We start from the raw sequence: 24688 nt of genomic DNA on the forward strand, positions 1-24688 counted from the left end.
TTTGCCGGGTCTGAACAATAACGGACTGGTCGATCCTGGGAACGTGGTCGGATCTGAAGATGTATCTACTTGTAGGGTCGATACGGGCTGCATGCAGATCGCTGGGCCGCGGCTCAGATCAGGGTCGCGAAGCTCTCCACTTGCCTACCCACCCCCACAGTGTTCATCGTCCATCCGCTAAGGCGGGCTGAATATCATTGCGCACTGGCCGCACCACCCCAACTATTGACTTTGTTGCACTTAACTCGAACTGAAGCTGCGGACCATGTCTAGCTCCAAGAGACGTGGAGGCCTGTTCGTGAATGGCGTCTGGCAGTGTAGGAGCACCTGGATAAGCCCAATGCAGTGCGAAACTGACAGCCAGCAGGCGACTGCACCCCCCGGAAGCCAACAGTGCATTTTGAAGTCAAGAAAGAAGGTCCTAACAAGGGAAAGTGGTGTAATGTTCACGTTTGCCAGCTACTCTCTACAGAAACCTGACCCTGTGCAGTTCGTTCCTGCCAGAAGCAGCAGACCGACACAACCCGCTGTAAATTTTTTCTTTGGGACGCTGACGCAGATAAACGCGAAGCGGCTGGTCTAGCAAACAACTCTCGCACCCCATCTCGCGTCAATCCAACCACCCCCTCCAAACGGCGGTCCTCACCTCCGCCGCCTTACACAGTTGAAGCAGGCCCATCTGGATCAAGTCGAAAGCGAACTCGCGCCGCTAGTGAGGACCTTGACGATGAGTATGGACTTGAGCAGAATGACCATGCTTTCAACGACGCGCTGGGTCGGGTCTTGATTGCAGCTGAGACACCTAACAAAGCGATTAAGACTTCGACTTTTGCTACTCCGTCGACGAGACGGAAACTGCCATGGCAAACAAATCAGTCAGCGACTGGTTCGACTGGTCTCCAGACGCCAAGGACAGATCGACGAGCTGGAGACAACCCGTTCAACACAAGAATTTCTATGCCGAGCACCATCACCCCTTCAAGGCTCGATGAGCATAACCTCAATAACCACAGACCCGTTATGCCCAGTTCTCCCTTTGACACACCCACGCCCAATCGCTTCAAAAACGTAGGAGGAGACGATCTAGTAGGAGATGTGCTCCGTTTGCTTCAAGAAGCCAACATCGGGCTCGATAGCGACACGACGAACGACCTTAAAGCGATCTTATCAAAGCATTCAAACAGCGCTGAAGGCTACAAGAGAGGCCGTGATGTCCTCCGGACTACCATCAAGGCGAAAGACGCAAAGATCACCGAGCTTACCTACCGTGTGAGCACCCTTGAGGCGGAGATGGAAGCCGAGAAGGCAGTAGCAAAACACATGCAATGGGAGGCCCAGACTGGATCACAATCTGATCTATAAAGGCATTGCACTTTTGTGGACTATACATTCAGCACTGAGAGAGAAACTGCAGTCGTTCTTTGTTTCGTTGGTAGGCTCATAGCTGCTGCCAACACAGGTCTCAGGCTCACCTGAAGGTTGATCCAGGTGGCTGACGACATGCGACATTTCTTGGTAAACATGTACTCCAGTTTGATCAATGACTATTTGAATGTTGATATGGCCCATCTCCACGCTGCAAGGTATATTCCACCCACGACATGATTCGGCGAGCATGAGCGGCGTCAACCAACCTCAGGACAGGTTTGGCGGCATGATGATAAGACAACGAGGTTACAAACTGCTTTATGGTAATGAACTGAGCGATATTCATCGTTGAGTACGTGGACAGTGCGATCTCTATGGGTAAACTTATAGATTATGTCGCGGATTTTGCCAGGTCGGCGCAGGAGAAGAAGCAATCCTAGCTAGTTTCGCATAGTACTACAGATGATTTCAGTTTGCATGAGTATGCGCATGTGATGCGCTTACACGACGTCTCAACTATAGACCAGAGTGCCTCGGTCTCCTTCGTGACACCTTGCTCAGAACAAACCCCATTGTAGCGGGTCAAGGATATAAGATGTAAGTGTGAGGGAGCAGGGGATCCCAATAGGGCTATAGGAAGGGACAGTCGCAGGGCACAATAAACACCTAAGTGATCGCAAAGACGTTGGAATTTGCTATCGAATAGCCCCCTCATTCCACGACTCTGACCTCTTTCGCTACCGCTGCACAAAGCTCCACCTTCACTCCTGCGCCAGAGAGAACATGTATCCAGAGCCTTTGCGTATCACTCAGACGATCATTCTCGCTCTTAACCTCCGCAAACTTGACCTCACCCTTCTTTTCGTCCTCCCCAACCTTCCAGAGGAACAAATCTGGCACGCCGCCACCTCTCTGCCCATACTCCTGCGCCATGACTTTACAAACAGTAGCCAGCGCCTCTCCGTCGAAACATTGCACGATTTCTAGAAGATCGGCGACATCGTATGTCCAATCAAGACCGACCACACATGTGCGTCGTTCATGGTGGTCGTCGTATATTCTCTGCATGATCGTCGGCGCGTCACCGTTGGAAATCTCGTTTAGACGTGCATTGATTTCCGAAATGCGTGAAGGGTAGAAGGCGTCCGTATGAAGGTCCAATGGGCATGTTTGGTATGGAGTTTGGAAAACGTTAGGAATGTATGTAAATAAAACATCGTAGAACAAGTATGCAAAAAGAGTGCGCACAATACCGCCTTCGCTGTGGTAACCTTTCCAGCCTTCGTTGCGGTAATGCGAGAGGCACATTGCTTCAACGGAACACTCGCCATCTTCGCGAGGGTCGAGCCATCTTGTTTTCCCACCGCGTCTGCCAGAATTCGGATGTGAGGAGCTGTTCCGACTGGATATTGGCGGAGTCTTACGCTCGATCCGTGTCCCCTCGACAACGACTTCGATGGGCTTTGTAAGGCGTACGTGCGTAAAGTCGTGCTGTGCACGTTTCGCTATGTTGAGGGACTTCTCAAGCTTTGTTATACGTTTCTGAAGATCATAATGGTGTATAACATGTACGAGATTATCTTGCAGGCCGTCTTCACAAGTTTGCAAAGCTACACGTTTCCAATGCTTCTTGTGTTGCTCTTCGGTTCGCTTTTCAATATCAGTCAATGTCGACATATAATGCTCTTCAAGCAAAGCTCTGCGCTGGTACCAAGCTCCCCGTCGAGAATGATGGAAGAGTCGCTGTCGCAAGAGACTGATCAAAAGCTCATGTTCGCGCTTGTGCTCTTTTCGACGTCCTAGCACATACAAGGCTTTGTGAATGATTCGCGTATAGACCCAGGCTGGCGAGAGGCGGCGCAGATATGACCCTTCGCCACTTTGGTAGATGCTATCCTCTTTCTGTTGCTCCTCCTCAGCAAGCACCTGCCAGCGAGGGAACACTTCGTCGAAGACATCCATGATCTCCTGGAAACCCTGCTCCGTCGGTCTCCCAGCAGATTCTAAGATGCTGTCTATTCGGTACTGCGTGCGTATCGAAGCCTCGTACTCCAAGAGTAGCGAACGCGAGGCGAATATATTGGCGGATCGAGAAACGATGAACTCGGGAAAGTTACGCCGCGCAATCTTCGCAAGTATAATTGTCGTGAGAGACTTCTCAGTCCATTCTGTAGAGCGGTAGAACACGAGATGAACACGCTCGAAGAGCTTCAACGCAGGTGAAGAGAGTCGTATACAAGGACCCGTTTCGTTCATGATTTTGCGTGTAAAATGCGCATCACGATTGGCATCATCAGAGAGTTCTCCTGCAACCTCGATTTCCGGAGTATCTCGACCTAAGCCTGAAGCAGAAGACCGTCTTGAGCTATCTGTATCCGATCGCTTTAAGCCCACATAACCAAGACCCGCTTGTTTCTGGCTCGTCCGACGCAATGCCTTTAGAAGCTCTCGCTTATTTTTCCCTTGCACTTTCGCATCTTTTGCGAGAGCCTTGAGCTCGTCAAGGCGCAATAGCGAGGAAGCTTCCTCTAACGTAGATATCTCCTCCTCCGATCTATCCGCAAATGTGAATGATGTTGCTAGTGTAGATCCTGCAGGCGGTTCCAGCTCGCCAGGATATGAACTGGATTCGACAGAGGATTTTGGAAGCTCGTATGTGCGTTGTAGCATTTCAGCTGCAGCGTCGAGATCTGATATGTCGCTATGGTAGCCAAGGTTCTTGATGCGGTGCCAGGCGGACGTCTTGCGGAGGAATAAGCGGACATACCTGTTAATGGACGTAACCATCAGTAAAGCTTCCAGGCTATTATCTCTGGCGGTCGTGTACTCACAAAAACTGTGTTTCGTAGTCCAGTTCCCTCCACAACCTGAACACTTCCGTCTCAGCTTCGTCAAACAAATGGCTCTCCTCATCCAGCACCGTGTCCAATGCTAGATTGAACGCATCGACGTATAGAGAACTCTTGCCTCTGACCCACGACCGCTTGTTCAAACGCTCTTCTGCCCCTACCGCATTGTCCTCTTGCGATGCTTTGAACGCCTCATATTCTTCGATGACTTCTTCACTCGTCTCGATAGGTGGCAGTGCGCTCTCTAGATCTGTTACATGGCTATGTTCTTCTTTCTCGATGTTATGGCTTTCGTCTTCTGCATCGTTGTCTAGTGTCTCATGGTTGACTGTCTTGCGCGGCGTGGGTTTCTTTGTTACGTCATCGAGTTTCTGGCGCTTGATAGGACGATTCTGCTCTCCGTCAAAGTTCGTTAATTTGGGATGTTTGATGAAGCGCGTGATCATCTGGTTATGCTTAGAAGACGAGCGGGGGTTGAGCGCCATGATTGTTGAGGTGTGCGCGCACAAGGGTATTCGATGATGCAGCTTCAACAGGGACGCATTCGCCACTGACACGCGTGTTCACGAGATGCACTAATCTGCATTTGGGATGACAGAAATAACTTCCATTCTCCAAGTACTCATTCATGTTTCCGATAAGATGGCTAAGAACATCCAGCAGGTCAGAGCTTCTGGACGTGTGGGTGAGATCAAATCGTTTGTCACGAGACTACAGCCTGAAACACCAACGCTAAATCTTATCACTAAAGGCTTGAATACGAAAGATTGAACAAATATCTATGTTGTCGTTATCTCCATCGCATCATCTTGACTGTCTCGCCTCACCCTCGGGTCCTTCAACATGCGTGGTTATTTCCATCTTCTCTCCATCCCAATTGTCTCGTTGGATCTCGACCTTCGTATCCACTTGTACTTCCAATACATGCATGTTCTTCCAGTAACTGGCTTGGTTCAACGCCCTCTCATCGCTGTCTACACTCACCCTACTCGATGCTTCTGAGACTGTAGTTTCAAAGCCGTTTATCCGGCCACTATGGCTCCCGGGCTTCTCGGAAAAGTGTAGCGATCGCACACCTGGCCTTGTAACGGTGGCACCCATCTCGATATCGGTAGCAGAGGGGATGTTCTGGAAGTTCCCCGTTCGTATGTGACTGCGCCGCCCTTTCGATGTGTTTCCGTAACTTGAACCGAACGCGTACTGAGGCAATCGATTGCTGCTATTAACGTATGATCCGGTACGCTCGCGCAAGAATCGTATGTGTTCTCGCATAAGTGGCCAGATACCTGGAAGATTGCTAACCCATATTGCGACAGATGCTTCCCTTGTATACCAAAACATGTATACCGTGGAGTATATGTCGGAAAGATTATAGTACTTTGTCAGGATAGCTGCGATGATCACAAAGGTGCCCATACTGAACAGAAGACCCAGTCCTATCTTTTGTTTTATTGGAAGCTTCAGGGCCATGACCATGGGAAGAGGTACGGCTATAATCAGGAGATCGCTGGTGATGTTGAACGAAGCCTGAACGTATGCGTAGTGCTCCAATGTAGTACATTGGGAGTTTGGTGGAGGCATGGCCCAATATCCTTTGAAGGGTTGACATGCGGCAAAAAAGGTAATCTGGACGGCAACCCACCCAACGATGGTATATACTGCCACAATTCGGATCAGCTTGAGATGTATTGTACCTGTTGTCATGCGAGCAAGCATGAGAAGCATGCATGCTTTGAGCGTCCAAATCAGATTGAGCATGCACTGAGCGGTAAGTCAGTGATGAATCAGAGTGAACCTGCTAATGCCTGCGACATACCTGCTCAGAGACGACAACAATTTTAGACCCTTCGATCCGATCGTTGATCTCTTCCTGCGTAAACCCAGGCAACTGTTCTGGTGGATAGAGATTGCTTCCACCACCAGATGCGGTGGCGTTCAGGCAGACAACTAATCCTGTATAGAATAGTGGAACGGCCGTTATCATGACCCAGTCATCTGCTGCAAACTGGGAAGGACTTCGAACACGTCGCCATCGTGCGACGCTAATTTCAATGGTTACGTTTGCGTTACAGAGCGAAAGAGCTAGACGACATACGTTCGGAGAAGAATTAGGAATATTGATATTCCATAGAGTATCCATGTCTCAAAAGCCAGGCCATGTTGGAACGACGTGCCGAATGTTTCTCCAGGCATAACTGTCGACTCAACTCCATACACTGATTACGGGAAACGCGGGGACGTTTCGAAGAGAGATGGTTGCTTAAGCCATGAGATGAAGGTCGCTACAGGTTGTAAATGGATTGAAAGGGTCAGAGGACACTACAAAAAAGATGCCAAAATGAGTCGAGTACGATAATGCGTACGCAGTGTGCAAATGGCGAGGTACGTCAAAAGCGGAGGCAAGACATATATCCCATGGAGATTGGCGGCGAGAAATGAACAAAGAGTCGTATGTTCCAAATCAGCTGGATGTCCCCCGGTCTTGAGTAGACAATCAGTCTCCTGACTGCTGATACGCTGCTAAATCGAGTGCCACGACTAGAGGCAGCTCGTCTATTCGCACTGATTTGGCAGCCACATGCAAGGTAGTTGAACCCCAGTGCCTGTAGAACAAGCAGGCGGAGTCTAGGTGTATCGAGATCGATATCTAGTTGCTCTCTATTGGTGTGCCTTGAATCGATATCAAGACGCTCGTGCTGATGTGGGGGACCACTACAACGCGTCTATCGAACGCGGGAGCTTTGTAGCCGTAGCCGGACGCCTCCTGCCGCACGACTAGTATACATCTAACTCCATCAAGCTGCTAGTAGTTTATGCCCGGGAACCCTGAACCTGGCAGCAGACGGGCATCGCCGGGGAAGGATGTAGGTGCATCTCAAGTCGAAACATCGCGACATCATGTCCTTCTGCGCACGAAATCTGACCGTGTGAAACTCAAGGTTACGAGCGGTGGTTTCTAGCAACTCTTACTTTGTTATCAGGCTTGCACCCAAGACCCTGAAGGAGGTTCGCCCGGTGCTTGGCTACTACGCTAGTTGCCGCAATTTTGCCGTGACAGATAAGGACATATTAAAGAAAACGCAAGTAGACGTAAACGTCTAACAAAACCATGGAGATGTCACTTTCGTGGGTTACGAACGTGGGGTGTAACAGAGTCCAAGGATGCGAGATAGATGTCGCAGACCGAACAGGCAGCAGCCCTGAAAACCCTGTCAACAATGCAACTCTATCGTATTGCTACTCGTTGTAGTTTCCTAAAGACTGGAGCGCCTGTAGACATTCTATTTTGAGTTTAGGAAACTGTAAGAGCTCACATAAGCGTTATTCGCGTGTGATAATCGTATGATGTCACTCCTTAACGATAACCTTGTCGTGAGGCGGCGCGGAAGCGGCGCGGCATAAGATGGTGGCGGTCTCGACAGGGGGAAGCGCTTCAGTCCGATGCTGCTACACCATGGCTTATATGTTGATTCCATGCGTCTTCGATATAAACACAGTCAGTGCATATAACATGTAGACAGATCTATGAGAACGAGCTCCAATTAGCACATTCGTTGAAGGGCGTACGCGCCTTGCAGACAGAAAACGTTCTGGTGAAGACTAAACGCGCAGTTCGTCCTGCTCTAAGGACTGACTTGAAGTGGCCACTTTGAATATAATAGGAAAAGTCTATCTTCGGCGACTAAAGTGCGAACATAAATCCCTCACCGAGTATGCCATGTGACCCTGTCCCCTATTGAACGCCATGTCCGACAATTTCGGAAGGTAAGAAAATATACGAGTACGCCGAATGTTGGAAAATTACAAAAGATCTAGAACCAAGATCTCAAAAGATGTACACGCTAAATCGATAGAAACATGCAAAATCCACAACGACATAAGCAAAGACCACTCAGACAGCCCAGCTTCCCTTCCTGACAGCGGTTCCGCGGCCCTGCTCCTCGTCCGCCATACCAGGATGCTGTCTCCCCCACTCCTGGATGTAAAGACGTAGTGCTCGCCACCGCACGCAAGTCTCCTCGGTTATCTCCGAATCCGCGAGATTGCCGTCTTTGCCCAAGCGAATGTAACCCCTAGATGCTGCAAGGTGATCATCTTGCCTTAGCTCAGATACAGGTATTTTTGAGATTTTTGACAGCTCTTCATCGAAAGGACGCGCCATCGATGGGTACCCCAGCGACAGGTAATTGTATACCTGGGTGACGAAATCGTCTCCGAAATCTTCAATAATAGTTTGCTCAATGGCGAGCTTTTCATCAATGCTGGAGAAATCTGCTGCGGAGGTAGGAGGTGTAGGCGGCAGCAGACTCATGGCAGGCGTTGGACAAGGCGAGAATGGATTTGCTTTTTCGTGGGATGGGGTGAGGATACCAGTAGGCCCTCGAGGAGACTTGTCTCCTCCATTCAAGCAAAACCCTCCCCACAATCCGTGGGTGCTGGAAGTTCTACTCCCGCTGGACCATAGAGAGGGTGTCTTGCTTGTCTGCTTTCCATTGCCCTTACCGCACCAGAGACTTTCTCCCTTCTCTTCGGCGGCTCTGGATTGCTCTGATAAATAGCACATCGTCGTCCGGACGATATCGCAACCCTGAGTGGGATCAAAGCGCGATGGTTCAGGCGAGGAACACCGTGGGAACTTGATGTTCTTTCCCAACATTGGTGGACGCGCTCCTTTACGCATTCTTTCCATTTCAGGATTCATCTTTTCACCCGCGATCTTCTTAGCTGCCCACAATCCCACTGGCTTTCCAGCAAGCTTAGAAGCTGTTTTTGTCTGCATCGAGTGTTCTTTTGAAAGAGATTCCTGCCTCGCCTGCTTCTCCTTGTCTTCCTTCTGCTTCTCTTGATATTTTCGCATTGCTTCCAGCTCCCAATTCGTTTCACTGAAGGATGACTCGCGTCTACTCATGGCCTCATCGGGGTAAGGAATTGGCTCTTCAGAATCACGATCTATGTAGTGATCGATGCGTTCGTGATAGTCGTTGTTGGGGAAAGCGGCCATTGCTTGTTCTCGCAACTGTCGTTCGGCAGCTTTCGCGGCCAGCTCAAGAAGGTGACCGGAAGCTCTTTCGTCTTCACTTTCCTGTCTTGGTGTGATGCCCTTGAATCGGAACGAGTTATCACACTTAGCAGATGGGGACGTGGTTGGTGAGGGTGGACCAGAGGCTTCCGAACCAGAGGACTCGATGGGGTCTAGGTCAGGAACCCGGAAGGAGTGCTGGGATGAGCTGAAATATGACCGCCTTCTTGTCAAGGGTGACGCAGCGCGCTGAATCTCCAAGAAAAGAGGATTGCAAGACAGATCAAGAGTTGGCGTGTTATGTGGTACTGTTGGTAAGATACCTAGTATCCGTGATTCCCGAGCGCTGACGCAGCCATTAGGAGTTGCCTCTGTCTTATCAGAAGTAGATATCGTTGGTACGGCGTCACCTGTCCTACGGGAGCGTTGAGCAGTCTCAACAAGCTGAGGCATAAACCTTCTAGTAGGCTGTATCCGTGCATCCTTAGATCTACGACTGCTATATGACATCGTCTCCACTGGCTCAGGTTTGAGCCTCCTTGGAGAGATTTGATCTTCCCATTCCTTGCAGAACTTCTGCCGACTGCTTCTTGTCGTAGTTTCTACCGGCTCAGGGGCAAATCGGCGATTTGTCTTCTGCGTTGTTTCGATGGGTTCAGGCGCAAACCTACGACTGGTTCTGCTGGTGGTCTCGATCGGCTCCGGTGCGAACTTTCGTGCTGGCTCCGATTTTTCTGGTTGTTGTGTCTGATATTGTTCCTTGGACGATCTAGCTGAGGTTTCGATAGGCTCGACTCTGAACCGCCTCGGGGGTGCTACTGACGCCATCTTGGAGTCTCCTCTGACTTCTCAAAGATACGGCTCCTTTATGAGTTCCCTTGTATTTACGCTTTGATGCGACTGGCGTATCTAGTGCTACCAATCGTGGATGCACACTCAGATGTGGAGAGGAAGGGCTCGGAATTTGTCGGGAGCATGTGGTAACACGCAACAGGTATGTGGACAAGAGGTGGATGTTGCTTTGAGGACGGTTTAAGGTAAATCAAACCGCTTGCGGTATCTGCTGTTCGTGACCGTGCAGCGAGTTGCTCCTACGCGATATAACGCCTCGTAGCGAGTGGGATGGGATATATGTTGGCTTGTGATACGAATGGTTAAGATGGCTTCTTGTGGTTCAGGGTTCAGGGATGGTAGGTGCTGACAGAGTGTTAAAACGCGTTCGCGCATCAACAGCACATCTCCTGATCAATGCTCACCATGCCACGTCATTTACATCCCACACAGCTAGTGGTTTATCGAACTGCGGAAAGGCTTTGAACGAAATGCTTTCGGGAAGCATGTGAATTCGAGCGGTGTCGAGTGGTGAAGTTTGCGCGGAGCTTGAGATGACGTAGGCCGATGTGGATCGCGCTCTCGTGAGTATAACGGGCCTGTGGATATCTTGTGGACTGATGGTGCCGTTACGCAGTCCAAAAAAGTTTTTTTGAGGCTAGGATCTCTGGTGATGGTGGAGATGCTTCGAGTATATGGGCTGAGCGATTTGATGATTACTGTTGAGACAAGGAAGGACACACGCTCCGATCATTTCCCGGCCGTGGCGCACGGCGTCTGGTTCAGGGAGAGACCCAGTGAGGCCAGGATAACGAGATTGGCCTGTCAAAGCATGCCCAGTGCGGCTGGTTCAGCGGATGCAAGTAATGCAGCAACAAAAGGGGTGGGATTAAGACAGAGGACATCCAGGCAATCAACCAGCCGTCTGATAAGCCGCGATCCGGTAGACAAAGAAAGCCCAAGCGGAGCCCGAGCACTACGAAGTACGAGCAACCGGACTGTAGCTATTGCAGCAGCTAGCGATCCGGTTCGTTCAGTATCGCGCAGCGGAGACGGAGAGAGGGCTTTGTGGGTCCATGGCGGACAGTAAGTTGGAGAGGTGAATCTTGGGGGATCTGCCCTCGCTTCGATGCTTGTCAACGGCACGACATGCACACCCTTTTCACACGTAATGCTCTTCAACACCACTCAACACCTGTGTTTGGTTCACACGCTGCTCTCGACCTACACAATGCCACGGCCACAAGTTGGACAGGTTCTCTCATCTGCACCTGGTCGCCCACCCCTGACGCGCAATGCTCTGCTCAGGTGCCAGCACGAGGCTCCTTCATGCGAGTCAGCCTCGGAACCTGACGGGCACGACCCCGACCTTCTATTTTGGCTAAAGATCCACGATAGCATAACGGTTAGGAATTATTCCCTTAGTGCGCATCTGCACACAACTATTTTCCGATAGATTGGAGACGTGCGCATGCTTGCGTGCATCGTACCAAGAAAAAAACAATGAGATCGCAGCTGCCATATGGAGGAATCGCATCGCGAGACCTGGCTCCATCTGTCCGCCTTCCGGTTTCTCCCTACAGCGAAGCTAGCTTCATCGCGATTCGCCAGTGCATCAACGAGATGCAACCAACACTTGCCGTCGACATTGTTCGCAATCAGCGCATACTCAACATCCTGGCATCTTGCATGTGAAGAGCATAAGTTTATTACTTTGGGCTGAAACCGGGTGAACGGATCGCGCACTTGTGATGTTTGTTGTTGCAGAACATTGATCGAACAGCAATATGCCGTCGAACTCTTTCTGATTTTCTTGACTGTACATGCGCTCAAATGTTACCAAGGGGGCTTTTTCGGAGTGGTCTGACAACGAAATTCAAAAGTCCATCTTCGAGCCAACAATACAAGCCCTAATGTCTGCGAGACTCTGCCCAGTACAGACGATCTAACAAACATCGACAAAATTCATTTTGAAAACGCCACAACTTAGCTGAATCAGACTGCTGCTCGTTTGGACTCCTGTTCGCCTCTCAATCATCGTCCATGAACGAGATGTCATCTCGAATAACCAGATGGGATGCCATTTTGCCACGGCAGTCCTGATATTGTGGACTCAGTCGAAGAGGTTCGATCAGGAAATGGTATACCAGTTCAATCTCATCCATTCCGAATCTTTCGAAGTCCGGACCTGGCGATATCACATGAACACTCCCAACTCGAGAGACAGCAGGGCTGTGGCTTTCAGTGCCATACGGCTCGGGTTCCATACTTCCTGACGTATCATAGAGGCCATACGAAGATTGTGATCTAGCAGAGGACTGCGCCCGACTGGCTGCATGTAGTCTAATTCGTACGATATGGGAGCCAACGATAGGCAGAGTGGACCTGGAGTGCACCCTCGCAAGTGGTGACGAACCTGACGAGTGCACTGGACGAATCATTTGGATGTCATTTCCATCTCCACGATACTCTGGGTTCCCCTCAACATCAGAATCCGAGTCTACCAACGTTTCACTGTCGCTTTCTCCTTCTCTTACTCCCCTTGCTTCTGTACCGGCTCTCTCTCCTCTCCTTCCTCTTCTTCCATCATCGTCTTCCTCACATGGACCACCACACCTATGACCGCAGCGGCACCCACAATTCCTTTCGTTGAACTGCGGCGGTCTCTGCGACGGAACTGCTTCCGGCTGCTCATACGCAAGGTTGTTATCTTCGTGATACTGATCCATTGTAATGGCTGCAAGTGTTGGGGAGAGGAAATACTGCTGACCAATTGTTAGCACTGTAGCCATACGCCCAAAATATACTTCCTAGCAGTCAATCAACAACATGACGTAGTACAGTTTGTATAATAGGAAAGTAACGCTGTCATACCTGTACGAGTAGAACACGAAATCAAGTCAGTTATTGGGTTGCGATCAATGGCCTGCAAACCGACTGAGGTGTAAGCAGGCACCTAGGACAACTCTTCACGATTTTATGTCTACATGAAAGAGGAGTCACCGCACGTCACCAATGACGCCCCAGCACACGCGGTGTCAAGTGATGTCTAGGAGCTGAGACACGTCGTTCTCCAGAAAAGCAATCCATCGTTATTCATCATCGTTTGCTGGAATTCTACTGGACAATCTTCAGCCCATGGCGACGCAGGGCAAAATACTCCGCACCCCACATTATACCTTCTGCTAACAGCGCGTCGCAGCGTTGCAACGTCGTTGTCGGTCCAGTGTTACCGTGACGTTGGCTTAAACTGATGTAACTGTTGGATAAACAACGCTCAAGATTACAGATCGTCGTATCTCGCGTGGAGCGAGACGTTCACCGGGAGCGTGGGTGCACATCATTCATTCAGCCCTATGACGGATGATCAGCGTAAGACAGCCTCCTTTGGTGTTTGGTTCGCAAAACATTTCTGCATTGGGAGAGTCGTTAACCGGGAAGAATCATCTGGACCATCCTGATGAAGCTGACCGGCGGTGTCTTGTTGCGAAGAAAGCCTTGCAGGCGATTTCCAACCATCCCTGTTACCCTGATTAATTGGACGCTTCACTTCGCAATTCGATCTGAGTTGTCACCTTCCAAGTTGCCACTGCATGTTGCATTCATTGGCCGATGCACATGCGAAGAATTGCTCATACAAAGAAAATGACATCAGTCGATTAAGGCAATTCATGTAGAACTAAGATGTTGGGTATCTGTAAACTCAAAGCAGGAGCATCATAGCTCGTCAAACACACGCAACCGTACATCTTCCTCCAACGCAGTAGCAGGTGCAGCAAACGGTGTCTCCAGCTTCAGATCTGGCGTACTCGTCGCCAATCCAATAATGTCTTCCTTCGCCATGTCTGGAATTGGTGCCTTCAAGAGCTTGGCCCTCGTGGCGAAATCGAGTGTCGTATCTGGCTCTTCCGAGCCATAGTTGGGTTTTAGATGGTGGAAGAGCATCAAAAGGACTAGGAAGGCGGTGATTGAGGCTAGTATACCCCAGAAAATGTGCAGGTGTCCTTTGGATAGTGTTAGCTTTAATCTCTACCAATAGAGTATTGGTATGACTTACGCGACGTTCGAGCCTCCCACTGTGCCTCTGCCTCTGCCCTCTTATCCACCTTTTCCTTCGCATCAGCAAGCCTCCTTGTCAGCGCATCAGCCTTCTCCCTGCCAGCCCGGATGCGCTCCTCCAGGGCGGTAACCTGCTCCTGCTGCACCTCGAACTTGTCGAAGCCATCATATTGCCCCTTGACTTCCTCCACGAGCTCCTCCGCATCTGTCTCGAAGTTTGTGTGTAGTTCCCTCGTCAGGCCGGATAGTTCCTGCATCATGCCAATCGTCTGGCGAAGTGCGGATACCTTCTCGAGAATGGAGTAGTACGTGTCATCGAGACGGCGAGAGGTTTTGAGGGACTTATCGGAGAGAGACTGCAGAGCGGTGCGGAGGGATCTGTAGTACATGTTAGAATATCCTCTTCTTGTCAAGCCACGCGTCGACATGATGGCGATAGGTACGCAGCATGATGTGGACATTGGACATACCGTTCCCGGGCTTCTACCCTCCTCCCTTCTCGCTCCACATCTTCCAGTCGAACTGGTCGCCGTGACGAAATCGCATCCCCATCCTTCCCGTTGTCGTTTCCGTTCTCGTCTCTGTTTCCAATGCTCCCCTTCCGACTGTGGGTTGGCGACGGCTCCTTGCTGCCCCTCGCCTTATTTAGCAAATCTCCAAAACTTGTCGGTGGCTGTAGCACATCCTTTGCGCGGTCACGGTGTCTGCTGCCATGGCGGTGATGGCTGTCGTGGTGACGATGGCGATGTGTTTTGGACTTGTGCTTCTTCTCAGGGGTTTGCGCGTCGGAGCTCAGGCGGGTTTCGTAAACATTTGGACGAAGGGCCGGGTATTGCCCTGTATGGCGATGGAGCGACTCCATAGCATCATGCTTGAGGCTGGGTGGAGGCCTACGTGCAGGGGCGAGTTGCGGAGCTTGTCTCGGGGGTGCCGTGCGTCATTAGTGTGGCTAGGTAATCTGACGTGGGAACACTGTCTCGTTTCAGCATGTGAAAGCGGGATCATTCACACAGCTCTCAAAGGTTCTCTTTTGACGGATCTTCTTTGCGACTAACGCTGCTGCTGTTATTGCGTATTGGTCTCGTTTCACGACGTTCTCGCGCACACAAGAACCATGCACGAGAAAGGATCTTATAATAGTGAGAACAGGACAACAGAACAGCAGCAAACTTGCTATTGCTGCTTGATATGCGTAGGTTGTGGTATCTTGATGCTGCATAGATGCAAAAGTTCTCTCAACGCCTGTCGCCCTCAACCCGAACTGAACGCCGTCTGCCACCTTAAGTCTAGAATCTTCAGGTCGTACCTATGTGAATGATCGGGTGTTTGTCCTGCGCACGGTAGCCATTCCAACCGCATGACCTCTTCCCGAAATGGCGATCCCAGTTCTAGGAATGAATCCTAATTGCCCTCATAAAACCTGTTCGCGCACAACAGATATTGCTCAAGACTTCAACATCTTGTTTCGCTTCTCTCTCCTCTTCAGGCGCTCGACGCGCTTCTTGTGCATCTTCTCCTCCATCTTTGCGAACCGCTCTCGCTCCTCCTTCGCTGCGCGCTTCGTGCGGATGCGGTCTACTTGAGCCTGTCCCAGCGTCAGCTATAGATATATCGCAATAACCTGCTTGCGCATACCTGTTTCACAGCCACCTTCACATCCTTCAATTCTTTCTCCTTGGCCTTGACAGCCATGAGCGCTGTCCGTTCTGCTGTACGTTTTTCAAAAGAAGACTGATTTGCGCGAGGCCGGAAGGCGCTCTTGTTGTCGTGCCATTGCTTGCCTGTAGATGCATCAGATGTTGAAATTGCGGAAATTCCTCATGTAGCGACATACCGTTCTTTTTCATGCCCTTTACGGCGCTTGCTGCCGACGCTGTGGGCGCCTGGGTCTCTATTGCTTCCGACATGTTCGTGTTGCTGTGTGGGGCGATCGGATGCGCGTTGGCTGGAGTTCTCAAACTCGTCGGGGAAAAGAAAAGATGAGCCGATGATGCTGCGCTAGATGATGGAATCGATCTGATAAGATTATTTTATTGAAATCCTGCGATCAGCTATTTTCTCGCCCCTTTGTGCTCCTTGATGTTATTTTGCAGGCCTGCAGAGGCTATTTGTCTTTCGATCTTTGGTAACATCTATCTCGGGGCCCGCCAGGGTCTACGCCGGCTAGAAAAACTCTGCATTTATTGCGCAACATTGGGCACCGACTTGGTTGGCGCATTCACCAACACCCCGTTGCAGATACCACCCTACGGCGGCCTGCATATATAAGCTTCCGGACCCCTTCCCCATACATACAAACTTAAAAATCATCCTGTTTTGCTCCTTGTTCCATGAGACTGAAGCCCTGAGTAGCCGACTCGTCCCTCCTCACCGCTCTCGACTCTTCACGCTTCGGTCATAGTACCATGACCAGTGTTTCTTGACACATTCCTGACGATAGTATCTTGTACACACGCCTATATTCGCCTCAACGTATACCAGCGGGTCCATGGAAGCACACAAGAGTCCGGTGTTGGTGGTGGAGGGAAGAGCCGGGCTGGCTAATCCACTCGATGCGGCAGACACACGAACTGAGCAGGCAGCAAGCCACAGCGAGGAGGCTCTGAAAGATGTTGTCTGTGGATCTATGGCTGGGGTTGTCGGAAAGTACATCGAGTACCCTTTCGACACAGTCAAGGTTCGTCTACAGTCGCAACCAGACAACGTACCACTGCGGTATACAGGACCATTGGACTGCTTCAAAAAGTCACTTCAAAACGATGGGTTCATTGGAATATACAGGGGCATCAGTGCGCCTTTGGTGGGGGCAGCAGTGGAAACAAGCGCTCTGTTCTTCAGCGTGAGTCTCACAAACCGGCTACTGAGGCTCTACAAAACTGACTCGAGTTGTAGTACCGTCTTGCTGGAGATGCCCTCAAAGCATCTGGGTTCTATCCTGAGTTGAAGAGACATCCCGAAAGAGACCTGCCTTATTCCGGGATGCTTGGATGCGGAATGGTCGCTGGAGCCATAACATCACTCTTCCTTACACCAATTGAACTTGTAAAGTGCAAGATGCAAGTCCCTATGGAGACTTCGAGCGGAGCGGCTGCTCGACCAGGCATCTTAGGCGTTATCACCTCAATCTACCGTCACCAGGGCCTCGCAGGCTACTGGCATGGGCAGTTTGGAACGTTCATACGCGAAACTGGAGGCGGCGCAGCATGGTTCGGTGGCTATGAAGGCATGAAGATGGTTTTCAAAGACCTAAACAAATCAGACGATGATCTACCCGTGTGGCAGCGCATGGTGTCTGGTTCTGTGGCTGGCGCAGCCTACAACTTCATGTTTTACCCTGCAGATACAGTCAAGTCGAGGATGCAGACTGAAGACGTCAAGCAGCTGACTGGTGGGAGGTCAACATTCAGCGCTGTTGGAACAGCGCTCTGGAAGCAGCATGGGCTGAAGGGCATGTATCGGGGATGCGGGATCACGGTTGCCAGGGCGATACCCAGTTCTGCCTTTATCTTCACGGTTTATGAGGAGTTGAAGAAGCGTTGGCCTGAGCGATGACCGCAATAAATCCCTGTCGGACTTTGTTCATATGAGAACATCTGTCGATTCAGTCGAAATCTAGGAGGATGAGGCGACAAACAGGAGTATAATAGAAAAGCATGAACCAACTATAAAAATACCAAAAAGTCTCATCAATGCAATATTTGCCTGTACCAGAGCACATCGCAATGCATCACAATGTCACAAGGCATGTGAGCAGATCTAAGTCAGCCGCCTTCACATGCGGATCGATCGACTAGCATCCATAAGCGACTAGCGCATCCTAAACGTGGGGAAGAAATGCCGGCAAACGTGACGCGTGCCGAGGCGTTCGTAGCCGGCAACTCTCTCGCGCTCTCTGTCGTCTCTCATCCTCCGTGTCAGGTCTGTGATCCGCGCCTCGTCAGTGATTTCACTCTTTCATTCATCTTTACTTTTATACTTTTCATTTGTTTCCTTTCGCGAGAGACCGGCATTTGTCATAGTCGCGCAAGTCGAGGCCTGAATCGCGAGCAAGGGAAAGGCACATTGAAGCTATGGACCGGTTACATGCACTCGAAGTACGCTGAAAGCTCCACGAATCGATTGAGATGTTGTCCTGACGTCCAACAGTCTGCGCTCGAGAAGATAATTCTGAATCCAAAGTACCACGACATCCTCACGCTGGTGAAAGGCGTACGGAATGGCGTCGTATATGGCGCCAAAGTGCGCTTCCCACACGCGCTTGTGTACGTTCACCCTCTCCTCCCTCTCCCCTCGAACACCTTTCGCTAACTCAAGAACCAGTATGATCGTCCTCTTCCGCTCCGGAACGTATGTCCTCCACCTCATCTCGAACCTCATACCCAGTAACTCACCCACCTAGCCTCCGCTCGAAATGCTCCCTCGTCTACAAAGCCACGCGCCAACACGCCCGCAACCTCGGCCTCTTCGCCCTAACCTACAAATCCTCCATGCTCTTCCTGCGCCACACATCTCCCACAGGCAAAGAACGCCACTACGATTCCTTCCTCGCGGGCCTGCTCGGCGGCTACACGGTTTTCGGGCGCACCATACACAACTCCGTGTCGCAGCAAATCGTCATCTACGTGTTCGCACGCGTATGCCTCGCGCTTGCGAAGCTCGCTGTGCAACCGAAGAGCGTACCTACAGGGAAACACAGTGGGGGGTGGGGGCTTGTGGGTGATGGGGAGTTCAGGAGAGAGGTGGTCAGAAATGGGTGGCCAGTTTTTGCGAGTCTGAGTTGGGCCATGGTTATGTATATTTTCAGGTGGCATCCGGAGGCGGTGCAAAGCAGCTTGAGGAGTAGTATGAACTATATGTGGGTACTCCGTTCTTTTGCCCTATCGAGGGATTGGGGGAGGTTGTGTATCTTGGAAGCTAGGGACGTTGCTAACAGAGAGCCAGTTATGTACAGTCTGACGAGTGGGATTCGCTGCGGACATTGCTTTGGCACAACAAATAAGGGAAAAGACAGATCATTGAGGGCAAAGAGGTGTTATTGGGATAGACATCCGTGTTATGTAGACGGTCGACAGGGTTTGTATATATTTGTTGCAGTACATATAACAACAGCAATCATCGCTGACGCGATTCTAGAGCATCATCTCCTATGTGGTCTCGACTGACCCCAACATTGTGCAAGCTAAACTACAGACACGCAGTGGGCACAGGGGATCCTGATTGGTAAAAATATGGGGATATAGGTCCGAAGAGCCGAATCTAGACCAACAGCCTGACCCTCTTGTCAGGAAGGTAATCGTTACTTGACGCATTACTTGCTGGCAGTTCACCCACCGCTTGGAGGTGATGATATCATCCCGTTCACATGTTAGACGGCACGAAGACGATTAGGAACAGCAGTTTCATACGAAACTGTTACTTTAACAACTTACTAGACGTTGGAAGTTTGCACGCCTCGCTATTGAGCAAGGTTGGTGGTAAGCCTGAGGCCAAGATCTAGTTCAGTCATACTCGACTGAAGCTCAGCTGCTGACTCAAGCTCACCAGAGCAATGTGCCACCGGCCTTTGGGGCGGGGCACTCCACTATACCATGCAACCACCAATCTCTGGCCGTGGACATCGAAGCCAGCCCGGAAGCTATTCATTGTTCCTGCTAATGGTCAGCCTTCCTAGGATCAAAAATTACAAATAGTTACTGCCAAAACGCACAGACCTTTCACATACGACCATAGGAGACTGAATATAGAGCTTCCCGTCCGCTCAGCTGTACTCAAGCAGTCTACCGGCGGACTAGTAGTCAGGTGGGTGACCACTGGCGAATCCCCGCTGTTGTATGTTTTTGACGATCTTTTTGCAACTCAAGAGTCGACGAATGTGTTGTCTGGTCGTTGTGATTGGATGTTTCGCTTTGCTTTCGGTCACGTGAACCAGATGCTCCTACCTCATCTCTACCACTGGAGGAGCTAACGCTGTTCTTTTTAGCACGATAGGACGAACCAACTCTATCGTGTTGGGCTAAAGCGGAAGACGATGAATGGGAGGGGGCTTATAGAAGGTCGGCGTTGTACCACTTGGGGGTATGGATGGAAGTGGTGAGGGTGTGCTGATCTTAGCTGTAGTGTGAACAAAGATTTCGAGTGCAAAGTGAATCGCAGTCAGTCAGAACTCGACATCAATGTCTTGTTAGATATTCGGAGTTTGGTGAGGGTAGAGAGGCGGACGTTTGCATCCACGCCCAAAGACTGGCCTTCTTCACTACCAACCGTCCACGTCCACATCCACTCTCGACTTTCTGGCCCTTTTTTGCTTTTTCCCTTCTGCTATCATGTTAGGGCAGCTCCGACAGCTATTTCGATCTACACGCGTGAGCAACTTCACGCTACTCGAGCTTGCTGCAACTACAAGCAGAGCCCTCTACACAACTGCCTCGACGGGAACGAACGAACAACTCCAACATTGTAAGGACAATCTGATCCCAACTGGAAACCGAGCTGACTTCTATGTTTACAGCGGCGAATCCATATCTCTATACTACTGGGCGCTGGCTAAATCATGACAAGTTACATCGCGAGGCGCGTCACGTGGAGTTCGACTTTGCTGCGCTCTGCGCAAAGGCCGTGAACGTTTGCACTGGCGCGACAAACGTGGTTCGATACGAAAAGAAAGAGGGAGGCTTCAACAGAGCCTTTCTTTTGTGTTTAGACAATGGAGCTCGCGTTGTCGCTAGAGTCCCGTATCATATTGCTGGCCCGCGAAGATTGACCACGAACTCCGAAGTGGCGACAATGGCTTATGGTATGGAGGAAAGCACGCGCAAATGCTGAATTCACAACTTACGATCTTTAGTACGCTCATTCACTAACATACCTATTCCCAAAGTTCTTGACTGGAACGACGATGCAACTTCTATTGGCACCGAATACATAATAATGGAACACGCTCTCGGAGTTCAGCTGCACGATAAGTGGTCTTCAATGTCTCCTCATCAGCATATGTTGTGCGTAAAGAATATAGCCTTCGTGATGACCGAGATGGCCAAGCTTTCATTTCCAGTGTACGGAAGTTTGTACTTTGCTGACGCACCGATCGATCCGAAGTTGAAGTCCGACTTTGTCGAAGGTTTCTGCATTGGCCCTCACTGTGGTACGCAATACTGGAACTGTAATGCCGGCGAGGCTAGGTTCTATGAGGAAAGGTCTCCGAACAGAGGGCCATGTAAGTTATTCCGTATCTATTCACCCGTATAAGACTGTACTAGGAAGATGCTGACTACTTATCATTAGGGTCCGACCTCCAGTCGTATTGCTCTGGCCTGATTGACGCTGGCTTTTCACGCATTCCAAAGGTTGACCCACAGGCAAGACTCTCATACCACGGCTCTGTCAAGGAGCATCTCCGTCTACTGGACGTTACCAACAGAGTTATTCAGGAGTTGACTCGGAGCTCAATCATCGAAAAAGTGGCCGATCCAACATTGCTTCACCCTGACATTCACAAAAGAAACATTTATGTCTCGGAGGAAGACCCTTCTTGTATTACCGCAATCATCGACTGGCAATCTACTAGCATCGAACCAGCATTCGTCTACGCAAATGATACGCCTGATCTAGTTGAAGATCCTACTGCCGACATCCCAATCCTTGGAAACCTGATGTCGTTGGAGGGTGGGCCGTCAGATGCGGAACCTTCCAAGGCTTCCAAGGCAACCACGGCGGAGACTCCAGAAGAAGAGGCAGCAAGGAAAAGACATGAGAAAGACGTCTTAACGTGCCGGAAAACTTTCGAGGTCGTGCTACTAGGCTACATGCGAAAACTCCACGATGCAAGGGCCATGGATCCAACGCTGCTGAGGTCTATTCGATACTGTGATGTGTCCTGGAGGATTAGCGCGACAGCCTTGCGGCAGGAGCTAATCGATCTCTCACAACACTGGACTGCGCTTGGCCTCCCCGGTCTTTGTCCGTACCAACCAACGTCAGAGGAGCTCGCCGAGCACGCGAAGCAGTATGAAGATTTTGAAACTGTCCAGCAACTGAAGTTGTTCCTCAAGCGCGCGCTGGATGTAGAGTCGGATGGATGGGTCCCTGCCAACAAGTGGGTTGCAACAAAAGTGGAGAACACAAAGTTATTTGGCCAGTGGGTAGAAAGCATTAAGGAGTCTGGGGGTAGTGAAGACCGTGCCAGAGCCCTATGGCCATTTGGCGAAGGCTGCACTTTGCAGACTGGGATTACGGAAAATACATGATCATTCGATTCAAAGGAAAGAAGAATAGTCATACACACAGTTGAAGGAATGCTCAGCTAGCATCTAGTGAGGTCAACGCATACATGCAGTATCCTTCTGGGATCTTCGGCGACACCGTACCATTTTACCAAAAGGATTGAAGTACGTCAAACGAAAAAGATTTAGGTTCCCAGATCCATGGCAATGCATGTTCCCATCTCCGACCATGTGTGTCGATGAATACCACGCGATGTCAAAGTCACGTCGGGTGGCACAGCGGTTCGCTTATTTCCTAACTCCATAGTTCTTATCTGCGAAACATTGAGAGTGTTTTGTCAGTATAGTGGAGACTGACAACTTTCCGAACTTCAAGGGAGCTTGTGACTATCATACGAGCCAGTATCACTACATGTCCGTAATGGAGACTGTTTCTTGTGGTAATGATAGACCAAACTCTATGATACCTACTGATTGCCGCGCGTTGACAACATATTGCAGAGACATGTCGCTCAAGGGAAAGCTTGAACCCCCGCATCGCTCGGTGACAACCTTGATCCGCCTTACATTGTCTTAACTCCAGTACTGACATCTACTCGACCTTGCTATGGACGGCGGTAGGTTTTCAACACGAGTATAAAAGCAGCTTCATATAGCTGTACTCTGAAGGCCCTCATGAATTTGTTTCTCACTTGAAGGTGAACCCCTAGACAAAATCAGTGTTCAGTGTCTTGCCAGGACTTCTAATCCCCAAATTGAAGTCAGACGATCCACTCAGACTTGTTTCTCAAAGATTGTCCTAGTATCCTACACCTTACGTAATGTCATCAACTCCGACGTCGACAAAGATCCTCCTCCTTGGCGCCGGCGAACTCGGCACCGCTTTCCTCTACTCCCTCACCGCCCTCTCGAACATCCACATCACAATCGGCGTCCGCAACCCCACCAAATATGCCCACTTTAAGTGCGTCAACGTTGATCTAACCCAACTCGACACGACCGCTGCATCAGGCCACCTAGCAGAAACTTTCTCCCACTATGATATTCTTATCAGCGCCACCGGCTTTGGCCAGCCCCCTGGAACCGTAACTAAACTCGCCAAAGAAGCCCTGCTCGCTGGGAAACTCAAGTTCTCCCGTAACGAATGCAAGTTGTGGTTTTTTCCCTGGCAGTGGGGCGTAGACTACGACATCACTGGCGATGGTCAAGGCCTCATGCCACTCTTCGGCGAACAAGTCGCCGTCCGCAATATTTTACGGCAGGAAGCTGAAGATAGCAACGTCAAGTGGACAATTGTATCAACTGGAATATTCATGTCATTTCTATTCGACCCAGTCTGGGAATTGATAGACGAAAGTCAAGAAAAAGACGGCAAGTTAAAGGTGCGGTGCCTGGGGAGTTGGCAGCACAAAGTTACTGTCACCGATGTCCATGATATCGGACGTGTGCTGGCAAAGATCATCGCAGGAGATGTGGAAGCAGAGGATCGGGTACTATATATTGCCGGCGATACTGTAAGTTACGGAGATTTGGCGGGTATTGTTGAGAAGGTGTCTGGAAAAGAAGTCGAGAGAGAGGAGTGGACTATCCCATGTCTAGAGGAAGTGTTAAGCAAGGATACAGAGGATGGGATTAAGAGATATAGACTTGTTTTTGCGAGAAAGGGAGTTTGGTGGGGTAAGGAGGAGACGGTGAATGCGAAGTTGGGAATGAATATGCTACAGGTAGAGTCGTATGCTCGAGAGTTGTTCATCAGACAAGAATAGAACACTCATTTGATCTGGCACCAATCACTTCATTATATCTGGGTTACTCCGCACAAAGAACTCACGATAACAATTGGTTGAAAACAAACGAAGTCTGTGGAATCGTCTAGAGGACGGACTGTGTTGTCAGTAAAGTCTATAACCAAAACAACTAGCAGCATCATAGTCACAGCATCTGTTTACCTTAACCCAGTTCTACTGAGATTCCGTCCCCCAGACAGACTCAGCTGGAAAATTGTCCGGAGCTGACATATATTAGAATGGTGAGTTGTTTAGCCCGTAATGGGTCTCTTCGAATAACTCAACTTGAGACAGTCATAACTTTGAGATAGAGGTTTAAGTCACAGTGAAATTGAGATTATGCTAAACATTGTAAGGCAGAGTTGAGCAGAATGTCCTGTTGTATGGTAAGGTTAATACATTATAACAACAATCTGTGCGGAGCGTAGTATCAGTCTTACAGCCTTGTCTGTCATAAATGCAAACCAAGGTCAAATACGGGTCGGTTATCTAAAATAGGCTTACTGCTCTTTACAGTTATCTCTGCAAGCTATTGGTTGTCTCCTGACTGACGAG

At 50.1% G+C, this 24688-nt stretch overlaps 10 protein-coding genes across 10 annotated transcripts; 4 read left to right on the forward strand and 6 right to left on the reverse strand.

The window, feature by feature from the left end:
• Nucleotides 1-34: 34 nt before the first annotated feature.
• P153DRAFT_393761 (uncharacterized protein) lies at nucleotides 35-1362 on the forward strand (the record flags this gene model as incomplete). Its single annotated transcript, XM_033671261.1, has 3 exons — nucleotides 35-317; nucleotides 368-439; nucleotides 491-1362. The coding sequence occupies exons 1-3, from the start codon at nucleotides 266-268 to the stop codon at nucleotides 1360-1362; spliced, it is 996 nt and encodes a 331-aa protein (XP_033527195.1). The 5' UTR covers nucleotides 35-265.
• Nucleotides 1363-2079: 717 nt separating this feature from the next.
• Nucleotides 2080-4702, reverse strand: P153DRAFT_283454 (uncharacterized protein; the record flags this gene model as incomplete). Its single annotated transcript, XM_033663264.1, has 2 exons — nucleotides 2080-4135; nucleotides 4200-4702. The coding sequence occupies 2 exons, from the start codon at nucleotides 4700-4702 to the stop codon at nucleotides 2080-2082; spliced, it is 2559 nt and encodes an 852-aa protein (XP_033527196.1).
• A 319-nt stretch (nucleotides 4703-5021) lies between these two features.
• On the reverse strand, nucleotides 5022-6410 carry P153DRAFT_373503 (uncharacterized protein; the record flags this gene model as incomplete). Its single annotated transcript, XM_033669463.1, has 4 exons — nucleotides 5022-5221; nucleotides 5252-5978; nucleotides 6034-6259; nucleotides 6313-6410. The coding sequence occupies 4 exons, from the start codon at nucleotides 6408-6410 to the stop codon at nucleotides 5022-5024; spliced, it is 1251 nt and encodes a 416-aa protein (XP_033527197.1).
• A 1491-nt stretch (nucleotides 6411-7901) lies between these two features.
• On the reverse strand, nucleotides 7902-10245 carry P153DRAFT_174101 (uncharacterized protein). The gene has a single exon (XM_033662321.1). The coding sequence runs from the start codon at nucleotides 10063-10065 to the stop codon at nucleotides 8110-8112; it is 1956 nt and encodes a 651-aa protein (XP_033527198.1). The 5' UTR covers nucleotides 10066-10245; the 3' UTR covers nucleotides 7902-8109.
• Nucleotides 10246-11930: 1685 nt separating this feature from the next.
• P153DRAFT_174141 (uncharacterized protein) lies at nucleotides 11931-13218 on the reverse strand. The gene is made up of 2 exons (XM_033662322.1): nucleotides 12943-13218; nucleotides 11931-12830 (listed from the first exon to the last, which is right to left on the reverse strand). The coding sequence occupies exon 2, from the start codon at nucleotides 12795-12797 to the stop codon at nucleotides 12099-12101; it is 699 nt and encodes a 232-aa protein (XP_033527199.1). The 5' UTR covers nucleotides 12798-12830; nucleotides 12943-13218; the 3' UTR covers nucleotides 11931-12098.
• A 498-nt stretch (nucleotides 13219-13716) lies between these two features.
• On the reverse strand, nucleotides 13717-15025 carry P153DRAFT_364080 (uncharacterized protein). Its single transcript, XM_033667510.1, has 3 exons — nucleotides 14598-15025; nucleotides 14126-14505; nucleotides 13717-14072 (listed from the first exon to the last, which is right to left on the reverse strand). The coding sequence occupies exons 1-3, from the start codon at nucleotides 14987-14989 to the stop codon at nucleotides 13786-13788; spliced, it is 1059 nt and encodes a 352-aa protein (XP_033527200.1). The 5' UTR covers nucleotides 14990-15025; the 3' UTR covers nucleotides 13717-13785.
• A 219-nt stretch (nucleotides 15026-15244) lies between these two features.
• Nucleotides 15245-16223, reverse strand: P153DRAFT_364081 (uncharacterized protein). Its single transcript, XM_033667511.1, has 3 exons — nucleotides 15962-16223; nucleotides 15763-15908; nucleotides 15245-15712 (listed from the first exon to the last, which is right to left on the reverse strand). Exons 1-3 carry the CDS (start codon nucleotides 16032-16034, stop codon nucleotides 15572-15574), a joined length of 360 nt encoding a protein of 119 aa, XP_033527201.1. The 5' UTR covers nucleotides 16035-16223; the 3' UTR covers nucleotides 15245-15571.
• A 392-nt stretch (nucleotides 16224-16615) lies between these two features.
• Nucleotides 16616-19126, forward strand: P153DRAFT_373486 (mitochondrial carrier; the record flags this gene model as incomplete). Its single annotated transcript, XM_033669461.1, has 7 exons — nucleotides 16616-16966; nucleotides 17020-17662; nucleotides 17870-17873; nucleotides 18252-18389; nucleotides 18448-18474; nucleotides 18527-18982; nucleotides 19069-19126. 7 exons carry the CDS (start codon nucleotides 16616-16618, stop codon nucleotides 19124-19126), a joined length of 1677 nt encoding a protein of 558 aa, XP_033527202.1.
• Nucleotides 19127-20625: 1499 nt separating this feature from the next.
• On the forward strand, nucleotides 20626-22370 carry P153DRAFT_284030 (uncharacterized protein; the record flags this gene model as incomplete). The annotated part of the gene is made up of 3 exons (XM_033663301.1): nucleotides 20626-20920; nucleotides 20972-21340; nucleotides 21409-22370. 3 exons carry the CDS (start codon nucleotides 20626-20628, stop codon nucleotides 22368-22370), a joined length of 1626 nt encoding a protein of 541 aa, XP_033527203.1.
• Nucleotides 22371-23101: 731 nt separating this feature from the next.
• Nucleotides 23102-24162, forward strand: P153DRAFT_364086 (NAD(P)-binding protein). The gene has a single exon (XM_033667512.1). It carries the CDS (start codon nucleotides 23168-23170, stop codon nucleotides 24110-24112), a length of 945 nt encoding a protein of 314 aa, XP_033527204.1. The 5' UTR covers nucleotides 23102-23167; the 3' UTR covers nucleotides 24113-24162.
• The last annotated feature ends 526 nt before the right edge of the window (nucleotides 24163-24688 follow it).

Source organism: Dothidotthia symphoricarpi, assembly GCF_010015815.1.
Source record: "Dothidotthia symphoricarpi CBS 119687 unplaced genomic scaffold P153scaffold_4, whole genome shotgun sequence".
In the NCBI taxonomy this organism is placed as follows: domain Eukaryota; kingdom Fungi; phylum Ascomycota; class Dothideomycetes; order Pleosporales; family Dothidotthiaceae; genus Dothidotthia; species Dothidotthia symphoricarpi.

Coding starts and splice junctions, on each gene's coding strand:
- P153DRAFT_174101 (XM_033662321.1), bottom strand. CDS start 10,065: ATGGCGTCAGTAGCACCCCCGAGGCGGTTCAGAGTCGAGCCTATCGAA.
- P153DRAFT_174141 (XM_033662322.1), bottom strand. CDS start 12,797: ATGGATCAGTATCACGAAGATAACAACCTTGCGTATGAGCAGCCGGAA.
- P153DRAFT_364080 (XM_033667510.1), bottom strand. CDS start 14,989: ATGGAGTCGCTCCATCGCCATACAGGGCAATACCCGGCCCTTCGTCCA. Junction 14,506..14,597: donor AGGGTAGAAGCCCGGGAACG/GTATGTCCAATG, acceptor CATGTACTACAG/ATCCCTCCGCACCGCTCTGC. Junction 14,073..14,125: donor GTGGGAGGCTCGAACGTCGC/GTAAGTCATACC, acceptor CACTATCCAAAG/GACACCTGCACATTTTCTGG.
- P153DRAFT_364081 (XM_033667511.1), bottom strand. CDS start 16,034: ATGTCGGAAGCAATAGAGACCCAGGCGCCCACAGCGTCGGCAGCAAGC. Junction 15,909..15,961: donor AAAGGGCATGAAAAAGAACG/GTATGTCGCTAC, acceptor ATGCATCTACAG/GCAAGCAATGGCACGACAAC. Junction 15,713..15,762: donor TGAAGGTGGCTGTGAAACAG/GTATGCGCAAGC, acceptor ACGCTGGGACAG/GCTCAAGTAGACCGCATCCG.
- P153DRAFT_364086 (XM_033667512.1), top strand. CDS start 23,168: ATGTCATCAACTCCGACGTCGACAAAGATCCTCCTCCTTGGCGCCGGC.